The sequence below is a fragment of the Cottoperca gobio genome, chromosome 3, assembly GCF_900634415.1.
Source record: "Cottoperca gobio chromosome 3, fCotGob3.1, whole genome shotgun sequence".
NCBI classification, from domain to species: domain Eukaryota; kingdom Metazoa; phylum Chordata; class Actinopteri; order Perciformes; family Bovichtidae; genus Cottoperca; species Cottoperca gobio.
In genome coordinates, this window is record NC_041357.1 from 12036685 (window position 1) to 12064069 (window position 27385).

Genomic DNA, 27385 nt, shown 5'->3' on the forward strand with positions numbered 1-27385 from the left:
GCCGAATGTGGCGTATTTCAAAAAGCAATACTCAGAATCTGTGAGAAGATTGAAAGATATGTGTTTCAACTAGCCAGAGTCAAAAAGTCTAAATGCTTTGCCTTCTTTGTATTCGTTCAAAGTTTGTTTATGAAACTCGACATCGTTCCCTGGGTGGTCAGACATTAAAAATAATGTTATATCGCTGAGGTATATCGGCGGCCAAGAAGTCATGCTGTTGTTTTCATTGACCCAGCCATCCTGCAATGTCAAGGGATCAGGCACTGAAATGCCACTCGGCATAACCAAAAGCTTAGTCTTTTCTTTTTCTGTGATTGAAAGTCTTTCGTTAGCTGTTGGTTGCTCCTCAATGCCCGTCTCTGATGCAGCAAACACCCTGGCAATAAGCTTGAGTTTTGTTCCTGAAACCTTAAAATTCCGCCTGCTGCAAAATACTTTCAAAGCTTCGACTTTAAAACCAGATGAAACCAATCAATTGGCTAAACTTCAAGCATGCCTTAAGGACATAAAAAACTTGGATGTCTAGCAACTTTTTGATGTTAAACACAGACAAAACTGAAGTTATTATACTTGGCCCTAAACGCCTCCGAAACGCATTTTCTAATGACATAGAAGCTCTGGATGGCATTAATTTGGCCTCCAGCACCACTGTAAGGAATCTTGGCGTCATCTTTGATCAAGATCTGTCGTTTAACTCCCAAATAAAACAAATCTCAAGGACTGCCTTCTTTCATCTCTTTCATCTACGTAACATTGCAAAAATAAGACATATGTCTCAAAATGATGCAGAAAAACTAGTCCATGCATTTGTTACTTCAAGGCTGGATTACTGCAACTCATTGTTATCAAGTTGTCCCAAAAAGTCGCTTAAGACTCTTCAGTTGATCCAAAATGCAGCGGCACGTGTATTGACAAGAACAAGGAAACGGGATCATATTACTCCTGTATTATCTGCTCTGCACTGGCTCCCGGTAAAATACAGAATAGAATTCAAAATCCTTCTCCTGACTTACAAAGCCATTAATGGTCAGGCTCCAGCATATCTTAAAGATCTCACTAGTACCTTATAAGCCAACTAGAGCATTGCGCTCCTAGACTGCAGGGTTACTTGTAGTTCCTAGAGTCTCTAAGAGTACAATGGGAGCCAGAGCCTTCAGCTATCAAGCTCTTCTCCAGTGGAACCAGCTTCCAGTTTGTGTTCAGGAGGCAGACACACTCTCCACATTTAAGAGTAGGCTAAAGACTTTCCTTTTTGATAAAGCTTATAGTTAGGGCTGGCTCAGGTTTGCCCTGGATCAGCCCCTAGTTATGCTGCTATAGACTTAGACTGCCGGGGGACACCTCCCTGCTCTCTTCCTTCTCTTCCTCTCTCCTCCCCTCCCTCTCCTCCCCTCCCTATCTGTATGCATTTATGTAAATGTAGGTTACTAACTCATCATCCGAGGTATCATCCCCGGAGTTTCTGTGTCTCATGTGGCAGGTTGCCTCCGATAAAGTTTACGTCAGGATCAGGAATCGTGGCTGCGCCTGCTGCCCTGGTCCTGCTGGGCTGAAAGCCTTTTTGCCATTTTCCTGGATGCATCCAAACTTTCTCTTTTTCAACACAACATAATTTCTGTCAAATGTTGTATTTGTACTATGTTGTTTATCCTGTACACACGACATCTATTACAGTCTGTCCATCCTGGGAGAGGGATCCCTCCTCAGTTGCTCTGCCTGAGGTTTCTTCCATTTTTCCCCCTTTAATTATGGGGTTTCTTTTAGGAAGTTTTTCCTTGTGCGATGCGAGGGTCTAAGGACAGAGGGTGTCGTAACCTGTACAGTCTGTAAAGCACACTGAGACAAATGTATAATTTGTGATATTGGGCTATACAAATAAATTTGATTTGATTTGATTTGACTTTCCACATCTGAACCTCATCATAAGAAAGGAGTTCAGAACTCATTGTAGAGTAGTAGGTTTGTTTACAACACGCTTGAAGAATAAGCTAAATACAATGTAAACACGTAGAGAAGAAATCCAATATGGCGGCCCTTGTAGAGTTGATGCTCACTTTTCTAGGCCTGCCACACCAGCATGCATTGCGATTCCACCAGAAGTCCCGAAACTCCGATTCCGTCTATAGGCTCGCTAGCGTCGGGGTTGGCCGTTCTCTTCTCACGATGTCTATCTTTTCTTGAAAAGTTCGTCTTGAAAATGGCGTTGTAATTATATCTGCGACCAAATCGATCTCTTCTCCTCCTTTAGCCATTGTGGGTTGAAAAAAAACAGCTTATAGAAAACTACACAAATGAGCTCGTTCAAAGTTTGCTAGCTCTGCATAGCTCTGCATCTCAATAGTGCGTATCCAATCAAAAGACGTGGACGTGCTGACGTTATCGTACGCCTGCTAGCTGGCCCCAGTGTCGCCACAGTTTTGTTTCCATTCACTTTAAGCTACAGGCGCCCGCACTGTTGATTCTGAAGGCCAAAGGGCAGATTTCGTGGACCATGGCAACACATTATGGCTGAAATATGATTGGATAAAAGCTCTAACATAAAGGCCAGCCCTCCAAATCTCGATCTGAGGTTGGAAGCAGCGCAACCAAGAGGAAAGCTATGAAATGAAGAGAATAGACTGGGGAATAATATTAGAGGAAAAAATACATAAAAATTAAATGTATATTCTGATGATGTTCAGGCCAGCAGAGAAGGCCTTGCTGGCCCTGACGGCTCACTACTGCTGACCGTTACATACCACTGGGTGCACACAGTACAGCAGAATACAAGTGAACTTTGAGACGGCATTGCTGACGAGACAATGGAGCAGCTGGTGGCTGAGGAAGAAGATGCCATTACAGATTGTTTGGGTAAAAGGTTGTTTCCCTTGATCATGTGTAAGATTGTTTTTACAAAACTGAATCATTTGGGACTTTAAAGTTCAAAGCTGGAGTGTAGAGGACTCAAAAAAACAACCATGAGAGGATGTTGGGAATAATGGCTGCTTCCTCTGTGTATTATTGTCTGTTAATCCAGGTTTCTCTGTCAGAAAATTCCCTTTCCTGATATCCTGTCCTCTGATAGAACTTTCAGTAGCTGCAGTGAGACCAGACATGATTTTATTTAGGAAAAAACAACGTATGTGCTAATCAATAACAGACAAAGAGTCAGTTTGCTTAACCCGTAACTAAGAGGCAGTAATAACATTGATTTTGAAAGGCTAGAGGAGTAGAGTTAAAGTTAGTTTTAATCCATACATTGTGTTACCTGACACAGGGATGGAATAACGGAAACAGAATCTGGTCTCAAACTGCAGAATTATCCAAAACATCTGTGAAGATGTTCAAACATAATGTTGCTCTGCATTCAAAATATCTGCAAGTTTATTTATTTTTTGTACTAATTTGAATCAATGACTAAACTGTAATGATTGCTTTAACTGTGTAATTCAGTTGCTCATATAATATCTGCTAATAATTACAAAATGTACAGAGATTTAACAAGTTATTGCAGGTCATCATATTTTTGGGAGATTTTTATTACTGCGACAAAAACTTTATTTATGATGATTATTATATATTATTTAATGTTTTTGTTTATTTGTAGCATTTACGAGTTAGAAATCCTGAAGCCTGAAGTCGTATACAACACCAGAAGTTACTGGAAGACACTGAAAAGTTATGAACACGCTAGTAATTAATTAGTGAAGCCACAATGATTTCAGCGAACGGCGGCTCAGGTATCATCACACTAAAGTAAACGTCATTAGCTAATTTTCCAAAATGATTGAGCGTGATCACACTTTTGCAAATCACGCATGTGCACCATTATTGTTAGTGTTGTACTTCAAACCTATGTTGCTTTTGAACTCAGTTCAATTGTGTACGACTGGACGTGTTTCTGTATTTTCTTGTAAGCGGTGTATGTGTTGTAAATCTGGTGAATGTGTTTCTCAGTTTTATTTACCTTCAGTATTTGTAATAATGCAACATGAGTGATGAAGAAGCTCTCTTCGTTTGCTGGTGATTTCTCAAGTTGCATTACATTGAGCTCTCTAGGCCACCGTAGCGATAGGCTTTCGTACGTGGGCTTAACTACGCCACAGGACTGCAGGACTTTAATGGAAAAAGTTGACAATTTGGGAAACACACTTAGGATTAGAAGAGAAGATCGATACTACTCTCATCAATCTTCTTGTGTAACTCTCAACAAGAAAGCAAATAAAACCTTTTCCCCCAAAAAATGTGTGTGCATTGTTAAAAGCTTTGAGAAATTGGTGATGCAACTTTAAATCAAACAACATACATTTGATGAATGGAAATGTTAATGTTATTGTCAATGTAGCTTACTTACAATGTTCATGACAGCCAGGACGTAGCTTTCCACAGCTTTGCTCCCATGATGCTCCACCATTTTAGGGTCGGCCACCACCAGCGTTTCTACCCACTTCTGCTTGCTGACTGAGCGTTGACGAATTCTCCTCCTTCTCTTCTGGCGATGCTCCCACCGCTCCCGCTGCCTCTCAATGTCTTCAGAAGTTTGTTGTGAATCTGGAGATGGGAGAAAGAAATAGACATTTAAAATGTTCGGCCTGAGTTCACAGTGCCAACATAGACCACCATGACTTTTAATGTTTGTTTTGGAACCAAAAGCCTGCACATGGCCTCTCTCCATTTATCATTCTTCCTCTCCTTATTAAAATATACTTCATTAACAAATGATACATTGTAATAAATGTAACTTAAATGTTTTTTAAAGGAAGAACACAACCAGAAACAACATCATTCGTCATTTTAGGCAGCAGTGTCATGTAATGAATGATGGAATAATCTGCACTATCACCTGAAAATAAAAACACTAATAAAATAAGATAACATAACATAATGTTTTTATAACTGTCTGTAACTTTAAGACATTTCTCTATAATACTCCTATACTTGGCTGTGAGTTACTTTATTTCATTATAACAGTACATCGCTGTAAAAGTGTGTTCAGCTAGGGGTGAACAATATAAGGGGTTTATCAGACATTATAAAACCACGCCCCTTAACTGTGATATAATGACCATATACCATGGCCTGTCGTGAGCTATTGCTTAAATATATATACTGTATATACTGGATACTGGAATAAGCATGATATTTCCATCAATGCGAGGACGTTTCTTAATTTGTTCGGTATTTTCTTATTCATTGATTAGACTAAAAGAGACATTTTGATCGGATTATTTTCGTCGTAAACGGGTACTATAAATTGATGTTGCAATATTGAATTACATGGCAGATGTATGCAGATGATCAGAGACAGAGACAAGAACATTTTATCCACAATTTCATTCTCATCATTTAGTGCTCCGTGTGTGTAATCAGTGGAGTTGGCATAGTGAAGGATACTTATACTCTCACAAGGCCTGACTGGATGTTATTAGTTAATTTCAAGGAACGAATAACAAGTTTTCAGTATTGTAAAACGTGTTAATAGTGTCACTTTACATATGGTGCATGCATGAGTGGATGTGTCTGGTGACATACTTTTGATTCCACAGGTACCGTTGAGAGCTTGTTTCCCTGAGCTGGGCAGTACGACTGGACTCCAGGAGGGAGAGGACGCATGGCGTTTGTAGATGGCATGGGCCTGTGGGGCTGAGGTCTCATCGCTCCACTTCTCCAGAGGCTGAATAAAAAACTCTTCATCAGACAACTTGAACAGTCCTGTCTGAAGAAAAAGAAGGGAAGTAGGTCAGTTCTCCTCATCTCTTTATACTGAGCTATTAACAAAAAATATCTTAGGAAACACTTTCAAGGAAAACAATGTGTGCATTTTATTTAGATATGCAACAAGTGAGCATAAAGTGACACATGGCTTTACTGTAGAGCTGTAACGATTAGCCGATTTTAATATTTTAAGCAAAAATGCCAAAAATGTTTGGAGGTTCCAGGTTCTTTAATGGGATTTGCTGCTTACATTGCAGCAAATTGAATATTGCTTTGAACAGTTGTTTAGACGAAACAAGACAATTGAAGAATTAACATTGTGCTCTAGAATATTGTGAAGAATGTTTTCACTTTTTTGTTATGTGTTTTACACACAAGGGATGAATCCATTAACCAAGAAAATAACCAACATTATTGACGACAAAAATAATTATCAATTGCAGACGTACATAGAGTACGTGTCCAAACACAGGCTTCTCAATATAATATCTTCACAGTACAATATTAACTAATTATTTTTAAATGTATAATATCAATCTAAATATATCTAAATAACACCACAGCAGTATTATTAGATTAAGAAAAGTGCACTTTTTTCCATATTGATAATGTTCTAATGTGAATAAGCTGTTATGCAAACGCATAACATGGAGCGAGGAGAAATGTGTTTTATCATGAAGCAGATTCAGGTTGTGTTGAGTTCCTGTTACTGGGGTTACAAAGCTTTGGTTAGTATATTTGTTATTAATATGTTTTTGTAAGTAGATTGAATCTCAGGTGAAGAGCTGTGTAATTATTGCAGTACAGGCTAATCTTAAACCCTGACCCGACACATCTGAAGACAACAACACTGACTTTGTCTTCAGCATTCGAAAACAAAACTCAGTGAGCTTTCAGTGAAACTGTTTAAACAGCCTGATGTCTTAAACTTGCTGTAGATATCCAGGGTGCGATCGAGACAGGAGAAAGATCAGATGTCACATAAATTACTGCACCCTAAACCACACTGGCAAGGTGCCAAAACCAAATTCCAGTAGCCCCTCACTGCTTTTTCTGTTGACCATCCTTGACCTATATTTAATTCCTGTCCACCTTCTGCTCCCGTTTCTTCCTCAGCTGTCACAGGGTCTGAAGCTCAGCCAGGAGGGCTGAGGGTGCGACCATAATGTGTAGTACCACATGGGGAAAGTCGAGCAGAGCAGTATGCACATACAGTAAACTAGCCCAGCTGTGTAGACATTTTTTCTTTTGTTTGAGGAAACGCACCATTGACTCTGAACATTATCAGCACTGACTCGACACTGAAACCGAGGTCAAATAAAATAAAATGAAGTTCAGTAGTTTTTCTGTTACATTTATTGGTAGCCTTGTGGCATTTGTCATTTTGTATGATTTCACAATCTGCTGAACAGCAATCTATGTCTATGTTATTTACTCCAGATGACTCATGCTTTTCACATAAATACACTGGGGAAATGAAACATTCACTCTTGTTACAATCACACCATACTGTACAGTATTGTGCTGAGTTGTTAAGACTGCTTTCCATTATGTGCCCGTCTGATCTGTAAATAACTGTCATCCTTGCACTCAGTTTGTTTGTGTGTGCTGTGAATCTGTCTCTGCACCACTGTCAACAACACAACCTCTGCAACATATTATACCCGTGACTCTTTGGGTTCTTACATTGTTTAATTTTTAGCCTGAGCCGAACCTTGCAGGACTGTGGCATATCAACGCATCAAAGAATAGATTCTGATGGGGAATACACATATTTATAGGCAGGAATGCAACATTTAGCTTATTTCTGTGGTTCAGGTTTGTAACAACACAAGCTTTAGTCTGAATTTTAAATTTTAAATGATTTAATTATGTTTTAAGTAAAAGAGAAGTATATTCATTTACCATTAATGGTGCGGCAGTGTTATTTAACTTTTGTAATGTGGATCTTGCTATCCACATGTTTTGAATGTACAAATTCCACAGGCTTGGTTGACACGTTGATATTTGCTTTGTTACTATAAGAAGTATGTACACCATTACATACATACTGAATATGCATGTTTGAACCAAAGAGAGCCGTTGTGCAATATTAGCTCTAATGAATGACCATATAATTATATAATGCTTTAATTTAATGTTGAGGACACTTGGAATGTAATGATTATACTAACTGCAGATGCTTGGTTTGTAATGACAAACTGAAGACAACTCAATGATACAAGGGTTTAATATGAAAACAAATATACTGAATATACTCATTTGCGTGTTTTACTTAAAGCAACATAATCTGGCAAAAAGGCTTCTGGTCGATTTTTCTTTGGACAACAGTTTTTAGATCTATGGATTCCTAACCTCCTCAGTAATCGGTCACAGAAGGTGTGATGGGAGGTGCTGCTCTGCTGAGTGCATACCAAATACTCAATACCCACAGGGGTGTGTATTGTCTCTTACAATGCTTCTTTAGTTGCACACAGATATGTCCGACTCAGTAATCACTAGTTATTTAAGAAAAAGTATTTGTTTAGACGTTAACTGTTAAAGTAGTTCTTTGATTGATGTGATGCTCCTGCCAGTGTAACTACAGGAACAAAATAGACTGATATGAAGTTTTTAAAAACTAAATATAGAATGTGGAACATGTCAAAACGGCTCCAACAGCAGGGACATGAAGCCATCCACAAAAACACAAAGAAACCTCAAACTAAAAGATTAAAAGTCATCAGTATTCATGTTAAAATGATTTGACGAATCACAGACACCAATGCTCCTCTCAAGTTTGGATACTTTGGATAATCTTCAGGACAATAGTCCCTAATGTAAAGACAAATCAATCAAGGACACTTTTATGGCCAAACAGAGGAATGGTCATAACAGGCCACAATTCAATCAATCCAGCTGATCATGTGTTTCACTTGCTAGAAAACAAGCGAGGAGTGAAGCTGGCTGCTGTACAGGCCTGGCAGGGCACCACCAATGTGGATACCATGTGTCTGCTGGTGTGTGTGGGCTGTAGACTTCAGAAAGTGAATGTCTGCAAAGGATAAAATATTTATTATGAAATAAAAAGCCTTTTTTTTGCGTGTGAAAAATTACTTTTGGTCTCTTCTAAAATCAGGTGAAACTTAAGCTGAGTGTGGATTAGTGCTTATCGTCAAGAGTGTGCACGCTCACAGACGGCTTCATTAAAAGATTCCCTGTGGAGTTGTTGACCTCTAGTAGCGCTGCGGTGCAGTTTTATTTTTTAACTGGATTTTGATTGTCACACGAGTGCACACCATACACAGTCCTGCTAATGGTTTCACAGTATTCCACTGATCCATACAGAAGCATGATGCATTTACTTGAGAACAAAATATTTTTGCCTGATTTATGAATTAACAAGATTATAATCTCAGAATTCAGAATTTAAAAAAAAGATTTTTTCTGGAGATTTTGAGATAATAATCTTGTTAATTCATATAAAACATGCCAAATATTGTTTTTCTCAAGGTAATGCATTAAGATTCCACCAATCCACAGGTGAAAGTAATGAGCCATGATATGTAGCAATGCGTCCAACACAGGGGAGAAGACTGCAAGTAAAGATGGATACACACAATGCAGGGCTGGGAAATTGGCTTTGCAAATGTTTTGTGAAGGAAATATATTCAACACGTTTGTTAGACCTTAAGGATACACACAATGTATGAGTTTTAGCGAGAAACACTGAATATAAATCTAACTTTTGTTTGTTTACAGGAAACCCTCAAAGGGCACCTTTAAGCCAACCTGCTCTTTACACCAGCCAGCTACTCCAGTAAGTCTTGCTGCTGTAGCTTAATATATGCAGACAGCATGCACACAAGGTCAAGATGTTCGGTTGCTATTCAGCTAAACATTAGAGTTGGAAAGACGTGTGATCTGCGTATAAACTGGTGCAAGATTAAGTGATGATGTGCGTGACAGCATTTATAGTTAGTAACAGAAAAGTGCAGTGAGCAAAAGGTAATTTTTTACTTCTGTTGGTGGAAATGCTTTGTGAGAAGTTAACAAACCAAGGTGAGACACATGTAAGCCAAGAGAAAGACATGAGTCTTTTACAACAGTGGTGAGCAGAGGAGAATCTTTGAAGACATGGAACCTTGTAGCAGAGGAGACATAGCAGCAGGAGGGTTCAGCCAGCTACGGTGAAACATGTGACAGAACAGTGGGCAACGGATTACCAAATAATAAATGGATTAAGAGTGATAAAACAATTTCCCCTGACCCATCAGATGGGTGTACTAAAACGACTGTGACTCCAGTTCGATAGTCTTCATGTACTTTAGATCTCGACCCAATGAAGATTCTGTGAGAATTTGCAAGATGTGCAGTAAGTTCATGATGGTTGAGTGACAGAGACAGACAGAGACAAACAGGCCAACAGATCACAAAGTATTGTTTCCAGCATCTCACTGAATCCATACCTCACGCTATTCAAGTTTTACATGCTTTCCAAATCCACAAAGAGCACTTCCTCACGTGCACTACAAAGTAGCCTCAAAGTTAATAACATCAGAATCCTGTTTACTGATGTAGAGACGTATGTTGTAGAGATGTAGTTTCTGAGAAAAGTGCACCTAGTCCACATCTTTCTTTCTGTCTGTCTGTCTGTTTCTTTGTCTCTCTGTCTCTTTCTCTTTCTCTCTCTCTCTGTCTCTCTATGTCTTTGATAGTTAAAGACCAGACCTAATATGGAGCAATTTTACTGCAGCATTTGCGATAATTCTATGTCAAAGATTAAAAATGGTCTGTGGTCAATTTAAATTCTGTGAATGCACCGATAATCGCAGACATCTCCTTTTGTCTAAAACGATTTCCTTTACGAGCACACATCTGCGATCACCGAGGCAGAGCACTACATGAATGGCTGGCTGCAGAGTCTCTGAATGTGAGGGAGCAGATTGTGGATTCCTGCTGTGATCTTGCAAATGCACTGAAGGGAGTGTTACTTTGTTCTTCAGCCTCAACAATTACATGGTGAAAATACTTTTTTAGAAAAATGGAGGTCTAGTAAATGTTACCTGTAAAGGTGTTTTTCCATGCGTGAGTATATATAGTATATGCTCCACTGCTCGCAAACATGATATTTAAGGGGGAACATTTGTTGTTCAGCAAATTGTCAGACTGTGTACATCTTCTGGCTGAAGTAAAGCACTTAAATTTGAAGTCTGACTTGCAGATAACTTCAGACACACGTATGTTTTGTGAAAGATCCATCCAGGCTGTGTAGCTGCCTAAATGACCCTTACGTTGTCAGAGAGGTTTAAACAACGATTTGCAAAGTTTAAATAAACATGCCAAAACCGGCCCGCCAGAGGGTCCAATCCAGCCCGCGGGATGACAAAGTGTACTTGTACTTTCTTGCACTAAAACGAAGGTTTTTGTTATTTATAGGTTATTATGCTGTGATGTTACTGGTCCGGCCCACTTGAGATAACATTTTGCTGTATGTGGCCCCTGAACTAAAATGAGTTTGACACCCCTGCACTACAGGGATAGTTCGGATTGGTTGAAGTGGGGCTGTATGAGCTACTTATTTGTAGTCCTTGTATTACCTACAGCAGATGGCAATTGGCAAGCCCCGAGTTTGGAGAAGCAGACAGGAGTAACAGCAATGTACCTCTGTGGATAGGACAGCAGCACAATGTATATTTTAGCCACCTTAAGAAGGCCCAAATACATCTAGATCAATTCAGGTCTACGCAATAATTAGAATATTTCCACCACTTTACCTTGCCGTCAGTCAGCCCTCACCGACAGGAAACGGAAGCCATATCTATGCTCTCGCCACCAGACTCCTTCGACAAAACAATGTCCAAAAACAATTTGACCTCGCAGAACAGCTGCATCCATCGGTTAATTTGTTTGTGTTATTGTGTGACTTTGGTGTTTCTCAAAACTGGGGGCGTACTGACCACCATGGATAAGTACCCCATACAACCCCACTTCAAAAAACCCGAACTTTCCCTTAACTCAGCTCCACAGCCCTTTGCTGCAGCGGACACCTCTGTGTTTAACGTGAAATTAATTTGAATGCAACTTCCAATGCACTTCAAGCTTTAAAAGTTACTCACCAGTCCATCACAGGTACTTATGGCTGCACTTCCTTTACCTACGGCCTCATCCCACACGTCACCTAAGAAATGGCACCGGGAGGATCCAGGAGAATGGATCTGGGCCCCATCCAGGCCACCGTACCTTCTCTCCGTCAGGAAGCCCGGAGCCAGCAGGTGTGGGTTGAGCGTGAGGTTAAAGTGAAAACTGTGTCCGCCATGCCACAACTGGTAGAAGACTCGATCTACGTCCGCTGTTCCCTCTGAGGCTTCCCGGCGCTGTACACGGCGAGCATGGTGAGACAGGAAGTTGGACAGGAAGTGACCTTTGGCATCCACTCTAGTCGGGTGAACCACTTCATACTGAGGCAGATCCTGCAGAAACCTCTCTGTCAAAGCCATGGTGGGAAGAGAAGATGGGTTAGTAAATCATGGGAAAGAGGAGGGTACTTAAATAATTAAAGTGGCTGTTAAGCTATAAACAAAACTGGGGAAGCTCTAAACAAACCCATCTGGGTGTCTCATCTGTCATTTTTATGTTTGAATACAGCTGCAGTGTAACCAGACCCTGTACACTGGATTCTTGTCTACCATCCTCCTTTCACGTTTTACTCTCATGTGCAGCCGGTTTGATATTGTTGGTGAAATTCATTCCTCTGATTAAAAAATGATACCCCTTAATTTCCTGTGATGTGAAATAGCTGAATAAGCATCAGGTCACTTGAGAAAGATCTCTTTTGTGAGCGGGGTAAAGACAATGTGTGAACCATGTGTACTAACCAACTTCTTACAAAGAACAAAGGTTGATGTGACAGCAGAAGCAACAACATTACACTCTTTCTATCATGCAGAAATGCATAAAGCATTAAAAGGGGTTTTATGGTTAATTTCTCATGTTCTTTTTTAGATATTTTCTCAAGGAAAGTGTTTGTGTCATAAAGGCAGCAATATTGCAATTTGTTGATTTACTTTATCAACAATCATGGCTGAAAGCAACAAAGTAACATTGCTAGCTGGAGGAGTTAGTTGACATAAAAAGTTTAACAAAATAGCAGCAACAGCTGGCAACACAACAAACTGTTTTCACCACGTTGAGTAAAAAGAGAGCTACAAACGATGAGGAGCCAACGGCTTATTTGAAACAGACTGTCCATTTCTGCATTTAATAATTAAGTAATTTTTCTGTATTTCATCATATCGTAATAAATATTGTTATCAAACTACCCTGCATAAATCGTGATATTATTCATATAGATAATCATTGTTCACTTATTCTGTACAGCTCAGTTGAAATGACACTCGTGTAGCTTCATAATCCCCAGAAACACTGTGTTTTTTGCATGTACGCAGATAATCTGTCAAGGTACAAAGACGGGCTCCTGAACCCTCATAACGCCATTATTAACTTACTGTCATTCTAAAGAAATGAGCAGAATGCAAACAATGATTTCTCACAGCTTTGCGGTGGGGTAAAGCAAGGTCTCTCTATTCAGCCTGGCATAGGATTATCTGCAGAAATATTTTAATGAATACATCAGTGCAGAAGATATCTGAGGGAGATGTGTTTGGCAACCAGCTGCTTTGAATGTCTCACTGAATGAAGAGCAAATGAAACCCCATGTTTTAAAGTCTTTTCCTTTTGTAAGGAACCCTTAACGTGTATTTACTTATATTCCTGAATGCCTACCGGGTGTCAGCTACAGCCCAGGAAAGTCTGATGCAATTTCACCCATAGTAGAATAGTGCTCGGCGATCGGTTTACCGATGTCTGATTCTGATGCCGATACTTAGAGAGCAGGAAGGCTGATAGTTGATATATAATGCTGATATGTTGTTGTTGTTGTTTTTTGCATCTGATAAAATACAACAATTTAATGATGATAATAAAAGAGACAGAACATTGCTGAACTTAAATTAGCATTTATTTATTTAACACTGTTATTGTCGGCATTGTGTCTGTTTGTTTAAGAAGATGTGCACTCTGTCTGCAGTGCACTTATTTTATATTAAAACTAAATAAATTCACACAGGTATTTAAAAAACTAAACTTATGAATGAAAAATGCACTTAACAGCATTTATCGGCAGATAACAGATCATTGAGAGAGAACGGAAATTTGTAAACTTGCATAAATTCAAAAAGTATGTAAACAATGTTAGAGTAGTGGCCTTGACTAGTGTTGGCTCAGTGACATTATATAATTAATAAATAATTGGCCATGTGAGCGCAGGCATCATCACCAGTGTACAGTAGTAGAAGCTACAGCAAAAACTGAATAGATGGCATTGAGTCAGGTCTCATGAGTCCCAACATTTTGGAAACAATTTGATTTATTGCAAAGATTATGGCAATCAGTCAAATAGCATAGCTGTCTCTCATTATGCATAGTTTGAGGAAGGTCTTGATCCAGATGGAGATAAAAATGTGCAAGGATTCTTTTCATGGAAGGTATTTCATAACACATGAAGGATTTCCTCCATCTGTAATAATTCCATGTAGCATCTAAATTAACAAACAAAATACACACACAATGTTACTTTTAAATTCAAATCAACTTCATTACAGCTTTTCATTAAGCAGATGTGCCCTTCAATGCAGGTCAACAAGGAAAGGAAAATTATTTTCAATGATATGGTGATCAGAAACCATCATACTGACAAAAAGAACACACTGGAGAAAACACTTGTAGTATGCACGAGTAGCTCGGCTTGGAGGAGCTTGATCTCAATGTGGGGTCTAGGACCACCAGGGGTCTTTAAGTGGCTGCCAGGAGGTCTTTAGAAAAATGAGTATCACTGACCAGGTTCCTATTCATGCACTCTGAATCAAAATGAGCTATGTCAGCATTTTGATATAAGCAACAGCTGGCAAAACCAACACACTTATTTCACCACATTGAGTACATAGCGAGCTAGAAATGATGAGAGCATTTGTAATAGGATGGCTGTTTCCTCGCCCCACTTTTACTTGTCTTACTATAACGAATACAATGATGTATTTATGTACCAAGAAAGAATAAAAAGCTCTTCCTCAATTGTGTTATTAAGTCTTGAGACAATTGACAATTGCTTTTTATAAGGGAAGCCTCTTAAGAGGAAACCTATGTCCCAGTGCTTCTCTTTTTTTAGGTCCTTAGTGGAATCCCTGTGCCAACATTTATCACCTTAAATTGTTACTGACCAGGAGGTGCCCACCCTCAGTGACACATCCTTGTCTATAAAGCCTAGTAGTACTTGTGTTTTCTCTCAAGGGCCACAGCTGATTTATCTAGGATGAGATGCAGACTCTTTTTGCTGCTTGTACCTGTAATCTCAGAAGAGCGGTGACTTTTGACATCTAAACCACAAACTACGTTTGTTTGGAAGACTGAGAGGATGTAGGTGCGGGAGTGAAGGTGGGGACGTGTTTCCCTTTAAGACAAGAGAGGATGAATTCTCTGATGTGATGATATCCACTGGGCCTGACAGCTAATACACTTTGCAAAGAAGAATGGAAACCAGGTACATTAGGAGAATGATGATGCATCCTGTAGATAACCAAGGAGAAATTCTGTTTCCTGACCTTCACTGGTGAGGTCAGTATCAGCTGCACTGGGAGTCTGTATTTTGGCTCAAGGGCAGGGCAGACGCTCTTTTCTACATGTGGTTTAAACCTCTGATGATTCAATGGAAATAAGGGCTCTCCAGCTACCAGATTAGGCTGCAAAACCTTGGGTTTAATTGCTTTGGTCAGCCCCAAACTTTGTAAACACAAGTCACAGCTGGCCGCTGCTCCACACTGAGCACTGGTTCTGGAATAAATTAGATGCACTCTGAAACAAATGTGCGCAAAAAAAGCAGCCATAATATCAGAGGACGTGGCGATATTTTGTTTTCAGGTTCACTAACCTGCTTCATGTGTTAATCCCAATGTGTTGCAGTTGTCCAGGACCGTCAGAAGTGCGATGAAGAGGTGAATGGGAGAGACGCCTCGTCCAAAAGAGTGAAACCCGCAGCCAAAACGGGTCATTTTGTCAAGACGGTAGACTATAGTTTAGAAACATTTAACGCCTTTCTATCACCGCGTCGATTGTAAATTCAAATTATTTCCATCTGGGCTGGATGCACTTTTCGCTTTGTTGCGACCATGCACTTAAACTGTGACAGTCCCAACACACTTCTCCAATTTAGGCCTGAACATAGTCTACCTCCACGGGGTGTTGCTATTGCATTCTCACTCTTTTTTGACTTGTTTGAATGTCGGTGTTGATGTTTGCATGCGAGTAGTTGTCCCCTCTGTCCTCCATCAGTCTCCTACCAAGAGCCAGCCCAGTGACAGTTTAAAAATGTTGTCTGCAAACTTTTCGCAGAGCCACCCCCACAGATGGGTGGACTTAAGACAATGGGATATCTTTCAGTAGGGCTGGGGGCTTAAAGGGGAATGGCTACTCCAAGAAATTGGATATAGTGCTTCAATCCAACTGGCAGTTGCTCCGAAAACTGAGGTCTTTCGGGTTTTCAGTGGGTCACATGAGGACCAGTTTCGATATTGTTGCGTTCAATTGAAGTCAGAGAAATGATGACAGATCAGGGGCTTCAGTCTGTGCGTTGTTACAAAACCTCCACAAAGTGGTGGAGCAGCTCAGTGACGTTCCTCATCTGAAAAACCTTTACAGTCATTTAAACACAAAACCTTTACAGTCATGTAAACACAATATCTTACACTTCAGTTGAATAAAGACTGTGTTGAAAAATACACACATGGTCACTCAACTGTACATCATTGTTTTACTTTGTTATTAGACTTCTGTTGTTTAAGTTTAGCGCCCCCTCTAGCGGAAGAAGGAAGGAACTATGGACCAGTTGATGCCGGGATAATGTTTCTTTCTGCACGTGTGTTGTAGAAGCAAGGCGATACGTTATAATACTGCTACATTTATTAGCAAAGTTAAATTATTTTAATGGAGCACTTTTAAGCACACTGATCTTGCTACAAAAATGGAGGGGGTTTAACTTTGTCCTACTTTTATTTGACCAGGAAGTCCCATTGAGATACAAATAAATGTTATATGAAATCATAGCACATTAAAATACAACATGACTTACAACATCCACAAAAAAAACAGAAGAACAGCCGATTAACTTTATTATACAAATCTTAATTCCTGTATTTTAGTGGAATTTTCTTGATAGAAAATGATAATTTCCCCATCCGACGCATTAAAGCATTCTTCCACAGGCCTAATGAGCTGACATGCAGTGAAACTTAAATATATCCTAAATTCATGGAGACACATCAATCAGAATTGCTCTTGTGTTTACTGCTGGATTCGGGATGCTTTCTTCTCGTCTCTAAGGCTGTCACTTTCTGCTTCTCTGTCACGTCCAATCGTGGCTCAGCAGAGTAGCGACACACCTGTATAAAAGCACACTCCAATTCATTGAATGGGGATAAAGAGCTGAGACACTTTCGCATGTGGCGTGTTTTTGAGTAGCCTGTGCGCGCAGCAGAAAGTGGTGCAAGCCCGCGTATTTAACTTTTAAGATGGATGACATATTTAACTACAGCGGAGCACTGAACCGAAGTTCACCTGGCGAAGAGAAATTCAGTTTTGAAGACATCGACGTGAGCGCGGACGGCACTCCAATCCTGAGGATACTCATCTCCGTGGTTTACTCTGTAGTTTGCGCGGTGGGTTTGGTTGGAAATCTGCTAGTCTTTTTTCTCATGAGGGTACGTCAAGATCAAAAGAAGTCCACAATTAATGTTTTCATCATCAATTTAGCAGTGACGGACTTCCAGTTCGTGCTCACTCTGCCCTTCTGGGCCGTGGACACCGCGCTGGACTTCAGCTGGCCGTTTGGAGACGCCATGTGCAAAATCATCCTCTCTGTCACCGTGATGAACATGTACGCCAGCGTGTTTTTCCTCACTGCCATGAGTGTGACCCGCTACCTCTCTGTTTCCTCGGCCCTGAAGAAAAAAACGTACAGGAGGTCACGGTGCGTAAAGTTGGTGTGCGCGGTGCTGTGGGTGGCAGCCACAGTGGCCACAGCTCCGACAACTTTCTTTTCCACCGCGACTGTTGTCGCTGGAGAAAAACTCTGCCTCCTCAAGTTTCCTGACGGGCACGACTGGCTCGCCCTCTATCACATCCAGAAAATATTGATAGCCTTCATCATCCCCACGCTAATAGTCTCTGTTAGCTATCTAATGCTCTTGCGCTTTGTGAAACGGAGGAGCATGGACAGCAGAAACCCTAAACGCAACTCTAGGGTCACCAAAGCTGTCACTATAGTGGTTTTGTCTTTTTTCTTCTGCTGGATGCCAAACCATGCCATCACCTTCTGGGGTGTTTTAGTCAAATTTAACGCAGTCGACTGGGATAAATCCTATTATATGGTGCACACGTATGTGTTCCCTGTCACTGTGTGCTTTGCGCACGCAAACAGCTGCTTGAACCCTGTACTTTACTGTCTGATGAGGCCAGAGATTAGGAAGATGCTCAGTGGGTTGTTTTGGAGAGTCTCCACTCCATCCTCCAAGAGGATCAGCGCGACGCGCTCTTTTACACAGGGAGAAGTGCCTCCCCAGATTTTGAACAATGGAGAGTGCACGCTGTCCATCATTGACCGTAAAGGCGTACCAAAATCCCAAATGATCCCATACACCCGGTAACTTCTTTGCTCTGGTTGTCCACCTGTAACTGTCTTGACTCGTGCGTAATGCTTTCGCTAGAACTATGTATGACAAGTGTAATGTGGCATTTATTTAATTCCTACAACTGACACAACATGACTCGTTGAGTCCATTGACAAACAAGCCAAAGTACATTTAATGTATCTTTCCTTTCTCTTATTTAAAATGCCGCTTCACGATGGTATCCTTTTTGCCCTTTGTAACACTACTTTTATGAAATGTTTGCCTTTTCTCGGCAGTGAAGAGCGAAACGAAGCAGGGAAAAAAAGAGACTGGAACACAGGGCACTAACGTCTCCAGGCGGAATTTTAGACACGGGACTCCCGGCAAAATGTGGGATTATATTATAAAAAAGGACCTACATATTTGGAGATTAGAAATAGAATCACATGGTTGCAGTGTTTTCTAGCCATGTAGCGTGTCTGTAAATCAATTGCCTTATTTATCCGATGTAGATTGACATGTATAGTTGGCCTATGTTCTGTAATGTGTACATACTGTACATATGTCATCCTCAAACGTATTAGCTGTGTTCAACCACTACTGTATGTATAAAATAATAGCATATTTATAATGTATATATTTTCTGAAATGCACTGTTTTTACATTAAAGGTTTCTCTCACGTCATTAAATAACATGAATGTGGACAATTGTTTATCCTGTCAGATAGAGCACGTGTCTTTCTTTTGGCTTTCAACAATAAAACTTTGAAGTGTCATGCATGCATTGTTGTCAACCTGAGGAGCTCTAGCTATAGTGAAACACAAAAGGTGTGTCAGCTAAACCCAGGGGAGAGGTTCAAGGTGGCTGTAGAGGGTCCAGCTGTCACTTGGCATTCAGCAGAGGTGCAGGTCCTCCTCACGTGATTGAGCAAACACTATGCAGGAGAGCCCGGAGCTGAGGGAGTCTCCTGGCTGCGAATGCTGCCTGGTTTGAGTGTTAATGAGTGTCTGTCATTGTCTGTCCTCTTTGTTTTGTGTGGGCTGTCCATGATGCAGCAGGGATGGTGTAAAATGATGCTCACAAAGTGTTCAAACAGACTTTTCCATAAAGAAACAAGGTTTGGGAATCTGCAGTCCATATTGCTGTTATTTATACAACCCAAAAACACACACAAGGGGCTTCCACAAGCTGCACAGCATACAACAGCGTCCATTCTTACACCTTCGACTCAGATAAGGAAAAGACATTTCAATTAAGATAAATGACTTTAGGCAGAAATAATTATATTCTTACATTATATATTATATAATTAGGATAAATAGAATTGTATACTCTGTACACAGTGCAGAAATTGACTTGAAATACAAGTAACGTTTTTGTTACAGGGGTCGTGTGCATTTTAATCCGCATATAAAGTTCCACTTTCATTCAACATTCAGTGTTCTCGTGGCTCAAAGGTCCGAGCTCTTTTTTTTAAAAACACAATAGGTGCAGGTTACTAAGGTAGTTATTACAAATAAAAGCCTGTTTTAGAAACATTACAGAGCATATAAAGGTCTAACCAAATCATTGAACATTATTATTAAAACATAAATATTATGCTTAATCCATGAATTTAAAAATGAATAGCGCTTTTAAGTTGCTCTAATAATTAAAAAAACTGTACATTGAGAAAGACAACCAAGTTAAGTTTTTTAAACAAGTCATAAGACCATTATTACTGTGTACGTATATACTGAGTTTATTTCTGGTTTCAGCTGTGAGGTGTAAATACTTCAGTTATTGCGGGGAAAGCCTGATTGCTCTGGCAGGAGGATTATCCCAACATGTGTCATTACAACATGTGAGGAGTTAAGTGTACACAATCATAATGTATAACCTTCCACAAAACTAAACGTAGAAATAACTTTCCTATCGCTGCACGCTTTCCAATTATACAGTACTTCATCAAAGTGTTCAAGCTGATGAGCGAGAAGTCATGCTGATAATCCATATCAAACAGTGCACAGCAGGTTTCGTATACTGAATTGCACATTTGATTATTTCCCAAAGGTTTAATTTTGCTTTGGTATTTGATCACCAAGCAGGCAAAGGGGAAGACATCTCCACTCTATGTTTTCCGTTACAGTATTTGGGTTTGATTTTGATTCAATCAATGCATTTACCTTGATAACTCATATTTAAATTCTATATTCAAACATATTTCATGTCTACTAATCCACATTTACTGTAGCCAGTAATCATGCCGATGTTATAGGTAACGTTATTACACATAGATGAATCCATACTCTTTCATATAATGTATGTCTCAATCCTAGAGTCTAACGCTTCCTGCAGCATCTTTACATAACCTCTCTTTATATTTTGATCACTCGACTGTGTTTTGTATTACTGGGATTTATAGCTCATGTTTAATTCTGTTTGTGTAGGCTGCTTTCCCTGTTTTCCTTCCTGAATCTTTATTCATTTGCAGCGGCAACAATCTAATTCCCCCTCAGGGATCAATATGTTTTCACCGTAGCACTCTCAGCGGCAGATGGTTAGCATGTGCCAGTGGACAAAATCAAACCTGCGTCCGTGAACACAAATGACATTTTCCCACTGTCACACTAACAAACAGATTTCTTTCAGATCTCATTAAACACTGCAGCCCAAACAAAACCTGTAGCTTTTAATAAGCTTTGATAAGCAGGTGGCTGCACAGTGACTTTTGGGCTTGAAGGCAAATTGTTTTATGTGATGTTGGAAAAAACCCATTATATTTTGAAATAGGACAGGACCCATGTGGCAGACCTGTCACTTTCATCCTTTACTAAAAGCCTGGCTTTAAGCCACATATTACATCGCTACATAATCACACATTGAAGCCTGTTGAATGGCATGCATATCTTCTGTTCTAATGCTGCTGACATTGTAGAATCAGGAAATGTAAATCTTCAAATAAACACTGTAATATATTTCTAATCACAAATGTCATTATGATCCACTTTGATTGTTTGATCATTAAACAGTGCATAAAGTCTAAACAAACTAACAGTTTCTCTATGGCTGCAGTTTGAGAGACGCTCAAACGCTGCCCCTCACTGTTGGATGAAGAACACTACAGAAATCATTTGCAAGTGTTTTCTTGTTAAAGGGGCAATCCACAGACTTTACTCACAAACGGTCAGTTTACTGCTCCTGTGGAGTCGCACTCAGCCTGTTAAAGCAGGTGCATCTGAAGGAACTTTCTTAAGTCCGTGTTGCAAACTGGGGACTTGGATTTTCAAAGGGGCAGGGATGGTCGAAGAAATTCATTGGTTGCATTGTGGGAAATGTAGGATCCGGTGTTTCTGGCCTTTATGAACCATACTAAGAACTAAAATGTGGGATATCTCAGCCTCTGCTGCTTTGATTTTGACCATATTTAATCTGTCTTTTGTGTTCTTGTTTTCTTTTTACAGTTTTCACTCATGTCACAGTTCATCTAGCCCCAGTTTGTGGCTCTCGTGTATAAGCATACATTCGTGTCAAAGAGGTAACCATTTGTTTCTCTAAGATAAGTAGTTAACCAGCAATTCTTTAATACCCTAGGAGGTCGTCTAAAAACACTTATCGTTGTTTTGAAGGTATTTCCAGAATCCCTAAAGAATTTTCAAACCATCTGGATTCAAACATATTCTGTTGACTAAATGATGTTCCCCAAGTTACGAAGCAGAAAGCCATCTTTGTTTTGATTCCATCTTTGGGGATTCTGAAAATATCATCAGAACAGTTGTTTTTTAAAACAACCATCTGTTTTCTTTTGCTAGATAATTATGTTTTAGAGTAATAATACTCCTAATCTCTTTCTCAGTCTTCCCATCGTTGCCCCCCAATCTCTGTCAATTATTCAATTAATTGACAGGAAATAAACAACACTCTTGGTTCCCCAGGCTTTCCTTGTGCTGTTAAAACTCATCAGGTGTTCATTAAAAAGACATTCATAGTCATATAGTACAATGTTTTATTTGTAGGCATATTACAGATCATCACATCTCATCAAACAGGACAAACTGACATTCGTTGGTAACACCAGGAGGGTGCTGACATACTGTAAGCAATGTGCATTTACTGGACTCAACTTTATGGCATCTGATTTTATCATTTCGTTACAGTTCTTCGTGAAATTGACTTTGTTGAAATCCATGTTGCTTGCAGTATCCTTGCATGTTGCATGTTGCATGCACATCCTTTTGCTCTGATGCAGTGCTGGTTAAAAGACATGCAACGTCTCGTAACAGGTCCAGTAACACAAAGCATGTTGCTGCAAAGTAATGCCATAAACCATGAGGAAAACACTGAAAACCATTATAATAATTGAAAGGCTATAAAAAGATACTTGACTATTTACAAAATTCAAGTTCATTTTGTACAAAGTAAAAGTGCATCAAATGTTTAATGTTTTCCAGGATGAAAATATTAAAAGAAAAGGAATGAACTGTTAAGAGCAGAAGCAGGTGGAGAAGATTCTTCTCTGTAGAAAAAGATCAAGAAGCGTCTCTGTAAGTTAAACATCATGAATCTTCTTTGTACTCTGGCGACTTTAGTTCAGTTTGGTTTCTTCATAAATTATTATGCGAGCTGAACATGTTGCAGATAAAATCTTTTAAACATCGAATTCAATATACAGTATAGTAACTTTACATTTGCGGTAGCTTTTGGGTGACAAGTCACCCTTGAGGTTTTTCATGTATTTCAAAATTTACCATAAGAGTTAAATAAATACACATCAGGAAGAGACAAAAGAGTGATTGACTAACGCTTGCCTCAAGGGCAAATTGTGGCCTGAAAATCTTGGGACAGATCGGTCAAAGCTCGTTCAATTCTTCTTTTCAAACAGTTGGAAAAACCTCAGGAGCTCTGGGCTGACGCCAAGAAAGCTCCATGATCTGTGAAGGTACAACACGGAGGGCAGCGAATACATAGACAAAGAAGGCCCGGATGTCGCAACAGTGCAGGAATGCTAAGTGAGTGTGACAGTGCTGACTCTTGGGGGTCAGGGGTCGTGGCGTGGGACAGCTCCAGTGCTCTGAACAAGCCTTGCTTCAGCGGTCATGCGGAGCTGTCTATGCGGTGCCACTGTGTTGTTGGGGAGCAGGGGGAGGTGGGTTGGTCCCTGAGTGTCGGGTCCCCTGTGAAAAAGGTGTCTGCTGGGGGCCCTCAGCCTGCGTTACCGTTCTTCGGCCACTTTCCCGTTTGCCTCCTGCTCGTCCTCGTCTCTCCGCTTCTGCCTCCGGAAGAAGCCGAGCTAGGAGGGAAAGCAGTGAAACACACGGATTTAGCCTAACAATATATAAGACTGTGTATGAGAGTTCAATCATAACATGACCGCTTCAGAACCAAACAAAGTGACGACAGTGGATGCATTCAGCCGCTATGCACCTGGACTATGAAATAAAAATGTTCCTGTACATCTGATTGGTTATTTTCTCTCTTTACTTTATTAAAGACCCTGCAGAGCCAGACAGGTGTTTTCAGTTACTGTACCTGATTAGATCTCTGCTCAAATTGTATGGAGGTAAAAGTGCAATTTGTCAAGTACAAATAGGTGCAACAAGCTAACAGGAGGGTGAGGGAGATGGCAATCAAACACAGGCCCAATCCCAATATCCACACTCAGACTCACAGACTTTGAGGCGCGTTTCCACTAAGTCCGTCAGGGTTTAGGGATGTCCTACTGTCAAATTGTCAAGTGCTTAAGGGCTCTCTTGTAGACATTTTGAGCCCTTTATGCCCACATACGTACACATTTCTACACATGAAATTGGATGTATAAAGGCTATATTACACACACACACACAGTTTTTTCCTCAACCATTTCTAATTTAGCTTAATGACGCTGTTTTGCCAAAAAACGAGTAAATTGATAATTTGACATTTACATCTCGTACACTCTGTAACGCAAAAGCCTGGAAGATGTTAAAACCAGACATTAAAAACATAAAATAATAGAAACCATGTTCATAAGTGGCGTCGTTAAGGTAACATGATATGATATGTAATTTCAACAGCATGCAGCCTCTCACACTCAGGCATTCACCAGGTGACGTCAGTGTTTTAGGGCTAAAGGCCTTAAGGGGACGTTGGGATTGGCCACAGTCTGCAGACTCCCACACAGAAGAAAAGCTCTAATCAGCACACATATATAATCACCTGTGTAGGTTTGCCATGAGTGTGTAGGGTCCTTCACTATAGAGGAGTTTTGGTTGTCCGGAGTTAGATTATGTATTTCAGTCAATGTGTTGACCATGAATGCTCGGCTGCTTTGACTGTTTGATGTATTATTTCAAAATGAGGGTGTCCGTACAATATAGCTGTTTCATTATTTCTCCAACTAGGAAACATTCACACTCTCATGTCGTTCAATTTATTATATTCTTTTTTCTCTCTGGGAATACATTGTGGAAATGATGCAGCCAAACTCTTCTTTTCAAGATACGAGTCACAATGTAAACATATAAATAATATATATATAATAATAATAATATATATAAACATATAAACTGTCCCCAGCTGTATAAACACTGTGAGTTGATATTATCTCCATCAGATTGGACTATTCTATATCTCATTACAGACGTTATTGAATTCTTTACCAGAGAGTGGCAGCATATCCTACTATGGTTTTATGACGACTATAGATAACTTCAGGAGAGACAAATTAGTTTGGTAATAGAATAATATGCTAATAAAAAAACATCAGCTGTAATGATGCATACCTGATATTTGGTCTCTCAACAAATATAGTTATTGCCTGTAATTACCTTTAATAACTTTGTCTCTATTTTCCTAATGACTAAATCTGTGCATGATATGATGACTTACCTTCCATAGAGCGAGACTGAGCAGGGCTAACAACAGGAGTCCTCCCAGCGTGCTGCCGATGATAATCCAGTTAGGGATTCTGTAATCTCCCTCTTTCCTGATCTCCAATATTATCTGTGGATAAAACGAAACTTGAATCATTAGAATAGAAATTCTCTTTTGTTTTTGATATACACACTGAACTCAGTCAGCTATGGTGTAGTGTTAAAATGAGTTTACTTATTCATACAAAATAAAAGTACAATTTACATACACCAATATTTATAATCATACATTGAGTACACGAGTATTATGATCTGTAATGACGGCAACAACTAAAGATGACGCAGCGACATTCAGGCAGTCATAATGCAGTCTATCCAGACATAATGATGATTATACTGAATTATAAATACAGACATTTCTTATTGTAGTGTAGTTATATTCAGCACATGGAAACTGGGATATTAACAATCATTATAGACTATTTTGTAACTCGAAGAGACATTTCGTCACCTTCTTAAACTAATGGCCTAAGTCATGTTTTGAGGAAAAATTTTTTTTTGCCTAAATCATCTCTTCATGATGCTGGCCACCTCTCGTAAAACTGCCTAGATCCTTACTGAAAAGATAATGCTGTTCCTACCGTGTTAGTATATAAATCTCAAGAGTGTGACTTAGGCAATAAACAAATGGCCTAAATCACATTTTCTGTGACTTAGGCCATTTTACCAGCTTTACAAGAAGGCAGATGCTTCAAGAAGAAAGAAAAACTACCAGATAAATGTTATTTCCATGGTTCAGGGCTCGTGATAATGTTTACTGTAATATAGGCTAGGCTATAAATGTTGTGTAGTTGTTTAGTGTTTTACTTTCACAAGTTATAGTTTAATTATGAAGCCTCCCAGTGGGTTACAGACACTAAACAGCTGCTGTAGCTCCATGAAGCATGAACACATTTCCCTCTGGGACAATACAGACTAATCTAAAAACTACTCTAATCTTATAGTAACAGTTACTTTATATTTACTGCATAATTATAAAAAGTAATTAGCTACTAGGAAAAGTAACTTTTGCGTTTGTCTTCAATTCTTAATATTTTATCTCTTCAAACTATATTTCATCGACACTTATTGTCACCTTTCTTCGACATCGGGAATATCAACAGGCAGCTGCTGGAGTGAGGGCCGTTGGGATACAACGTTTCACACGTGTTCCATGAAGGAAAGTATTCTGTATTCATTCCATGAAAAGATCAGTGTGATGTTTGTGTTTCATTCAAGCATGGCAATATCAGTAAGGCCGAATATGATCCACATGTGATCCAGAAAGAGGAATCGAGGCAAAAGAAATCCCACAACAAGGATTCTGCGAACAGTGAGAAGTCCGTTTGGACAATGGACTTGCAAGCCGTGCTGATGTGTCCAAAAACTCAAGCCAGCTGCCTGCATTACAAAACGAAACTGCAGGTCCATAACTTTACCCTCTTCGACTTGAAATCAAAGGAAGAGTACTGCAATATTTGGGAAGAGTCGGAGAGCAACCTCAGTAGCGAGGTATTAGCCATTTTGAAGTTGTGATCAAAGACCATCCGGAAATCAAGGAGATAGTAGTGTGGAGCGATGGTTGTGGTTATCAGAACCGCAATGCAAATGTGGCAAATGCATTTTCTGAGCTTGCCAGGAAATATAGGGTACTTATAACACAGAAGTACCTTGTTGCAGGCCACACACAAATTGAGTGTGACAGCATGCATAGCACCATTGAATGCAACAATGATAACAGATATCATCACCCGAGAGACTACATGATCATACTCCAGACTGCAAGAATCAGACCATCACACGACCATGTGAAGGTGGTCAAGCATGAGGAATTCCTGAAATGGAATGGCTCTTACTTCTTGAGCATCAGACCAGGCAACAAAGCTGGAGACCCGACTACATCATTTGCAGGCTCTTCAGTTTAGCAGTGATGGTGAGGTCCATTACAAGGTATCCTTCTTGGAGAACTCTGCGTGGGATGCACTGCCACAGAGGTTACAGGTGCCAAATAAGCTGCTGGCATGGATCAGAATGTTTCCACACGCTCTGCCGATCAAGGAGAGGAAGTCCCAGGACCTTCAGTCCATGAAACATGTCATGCCCGTCGAGTGTCATCAGTTCTT

At 39.9% G+C, this 27385-nt stretch overlaps 3 protein-coding genes across 3 annotated transcripts in view; 1 reads left to right on the top strand and 2 right to left on the bottom strand.

Annotated features, from left to right (window-relative positions):
- Window positions 1-16005, bottom strand: part of adamts7 (a disintegrin-like and metallopeptidase (reprolysin type) with thrombospondin type 1 motif, 7) — a 62886-nt gene extending 46881 nt beyond the window's left edge. Inside the window, exons 1-4 of the mRNA XM_029428570.1 lie at window positions 15659-16005; window positions 11793-12160; window positions 5512-5695; window positions 4334-4530 (exon numbers count right to left, since the gene is read on the bottom strand). Coding sequence (XP_029284430.1) covers window positions 4334-4530; window positions 5512-5695; window positions 11793-12160; window positions 15659-15779 — 870 coding nt within the window. The 5' untranslated portion in view covers window positions 15780-16005. The remainder of the gene's footprint in view (window positions 1-4333; window positions 4531-5511; window positions 5696-11792; window positions 12161-15658) is intronic.
- A 1229-nt stretch (window positions 16006-17234) lies between these two features.
- rxfp3.3a2 (relaxin family peptide receptor 3.3a2) lies at window positions 17235-19326 on the top strand. Its single transcript, XM_029462541.1, has 2 exons — window positions 17235-18424; window positions 18689-19326. Exons 1-2 carry the CDS (start codon window positions 17295-17297, stop codon window positions 18738-18740), a joined length of 1182 nt encoding a protein of 393 aa, XP_029318401.1. The 5' UTR covers window positions 17235-17294; the 3' UTR covers window positions 18741-19326.
- Window positions 19327-22492: 3166 nt separating this feature from the next.
- Window positions 22493-27385, bottom strand: part of itga11a (integrin, alpha 11a) — a 48910-nt gene continuing 44017 nt past the window's right edge. The window contains exons 29-30 of the mRNA XM_029462098.1: window positions 25240-25353; window positions 22493-23662 (exon numbers count right to left, since the gene is read on the bottom strand). Coding sequence (XP_029317958.1) covers window positions 23585-23662; window positions 25240-25353 — 192 coding nt within the window. The 3' untranslated portion in view covers window positions 22493-23584. The remainder of the gene's footprint in view (window positions 23663-25239; window positions 25354-27385) is intronic.

What these genes read in the sequence shown, in the direction of transcription:
- rxfp3.3a2 (XM_029462541.1), top strand. Translation starts at nt 17,295, where the DNA reads ATGGATGACATATTTAACTACAGCGGAGCACTGAACCGAAGTTCACCT. An exon ending in CAAATGATCCCATACACCCG is followed by an intron (nt 18,425 to 18,688) that starts GTAACTTCTTTG and finishes TTTTCTCGGCAG; the next exon opens with TGAAGAGCGAAACGAAGCAG.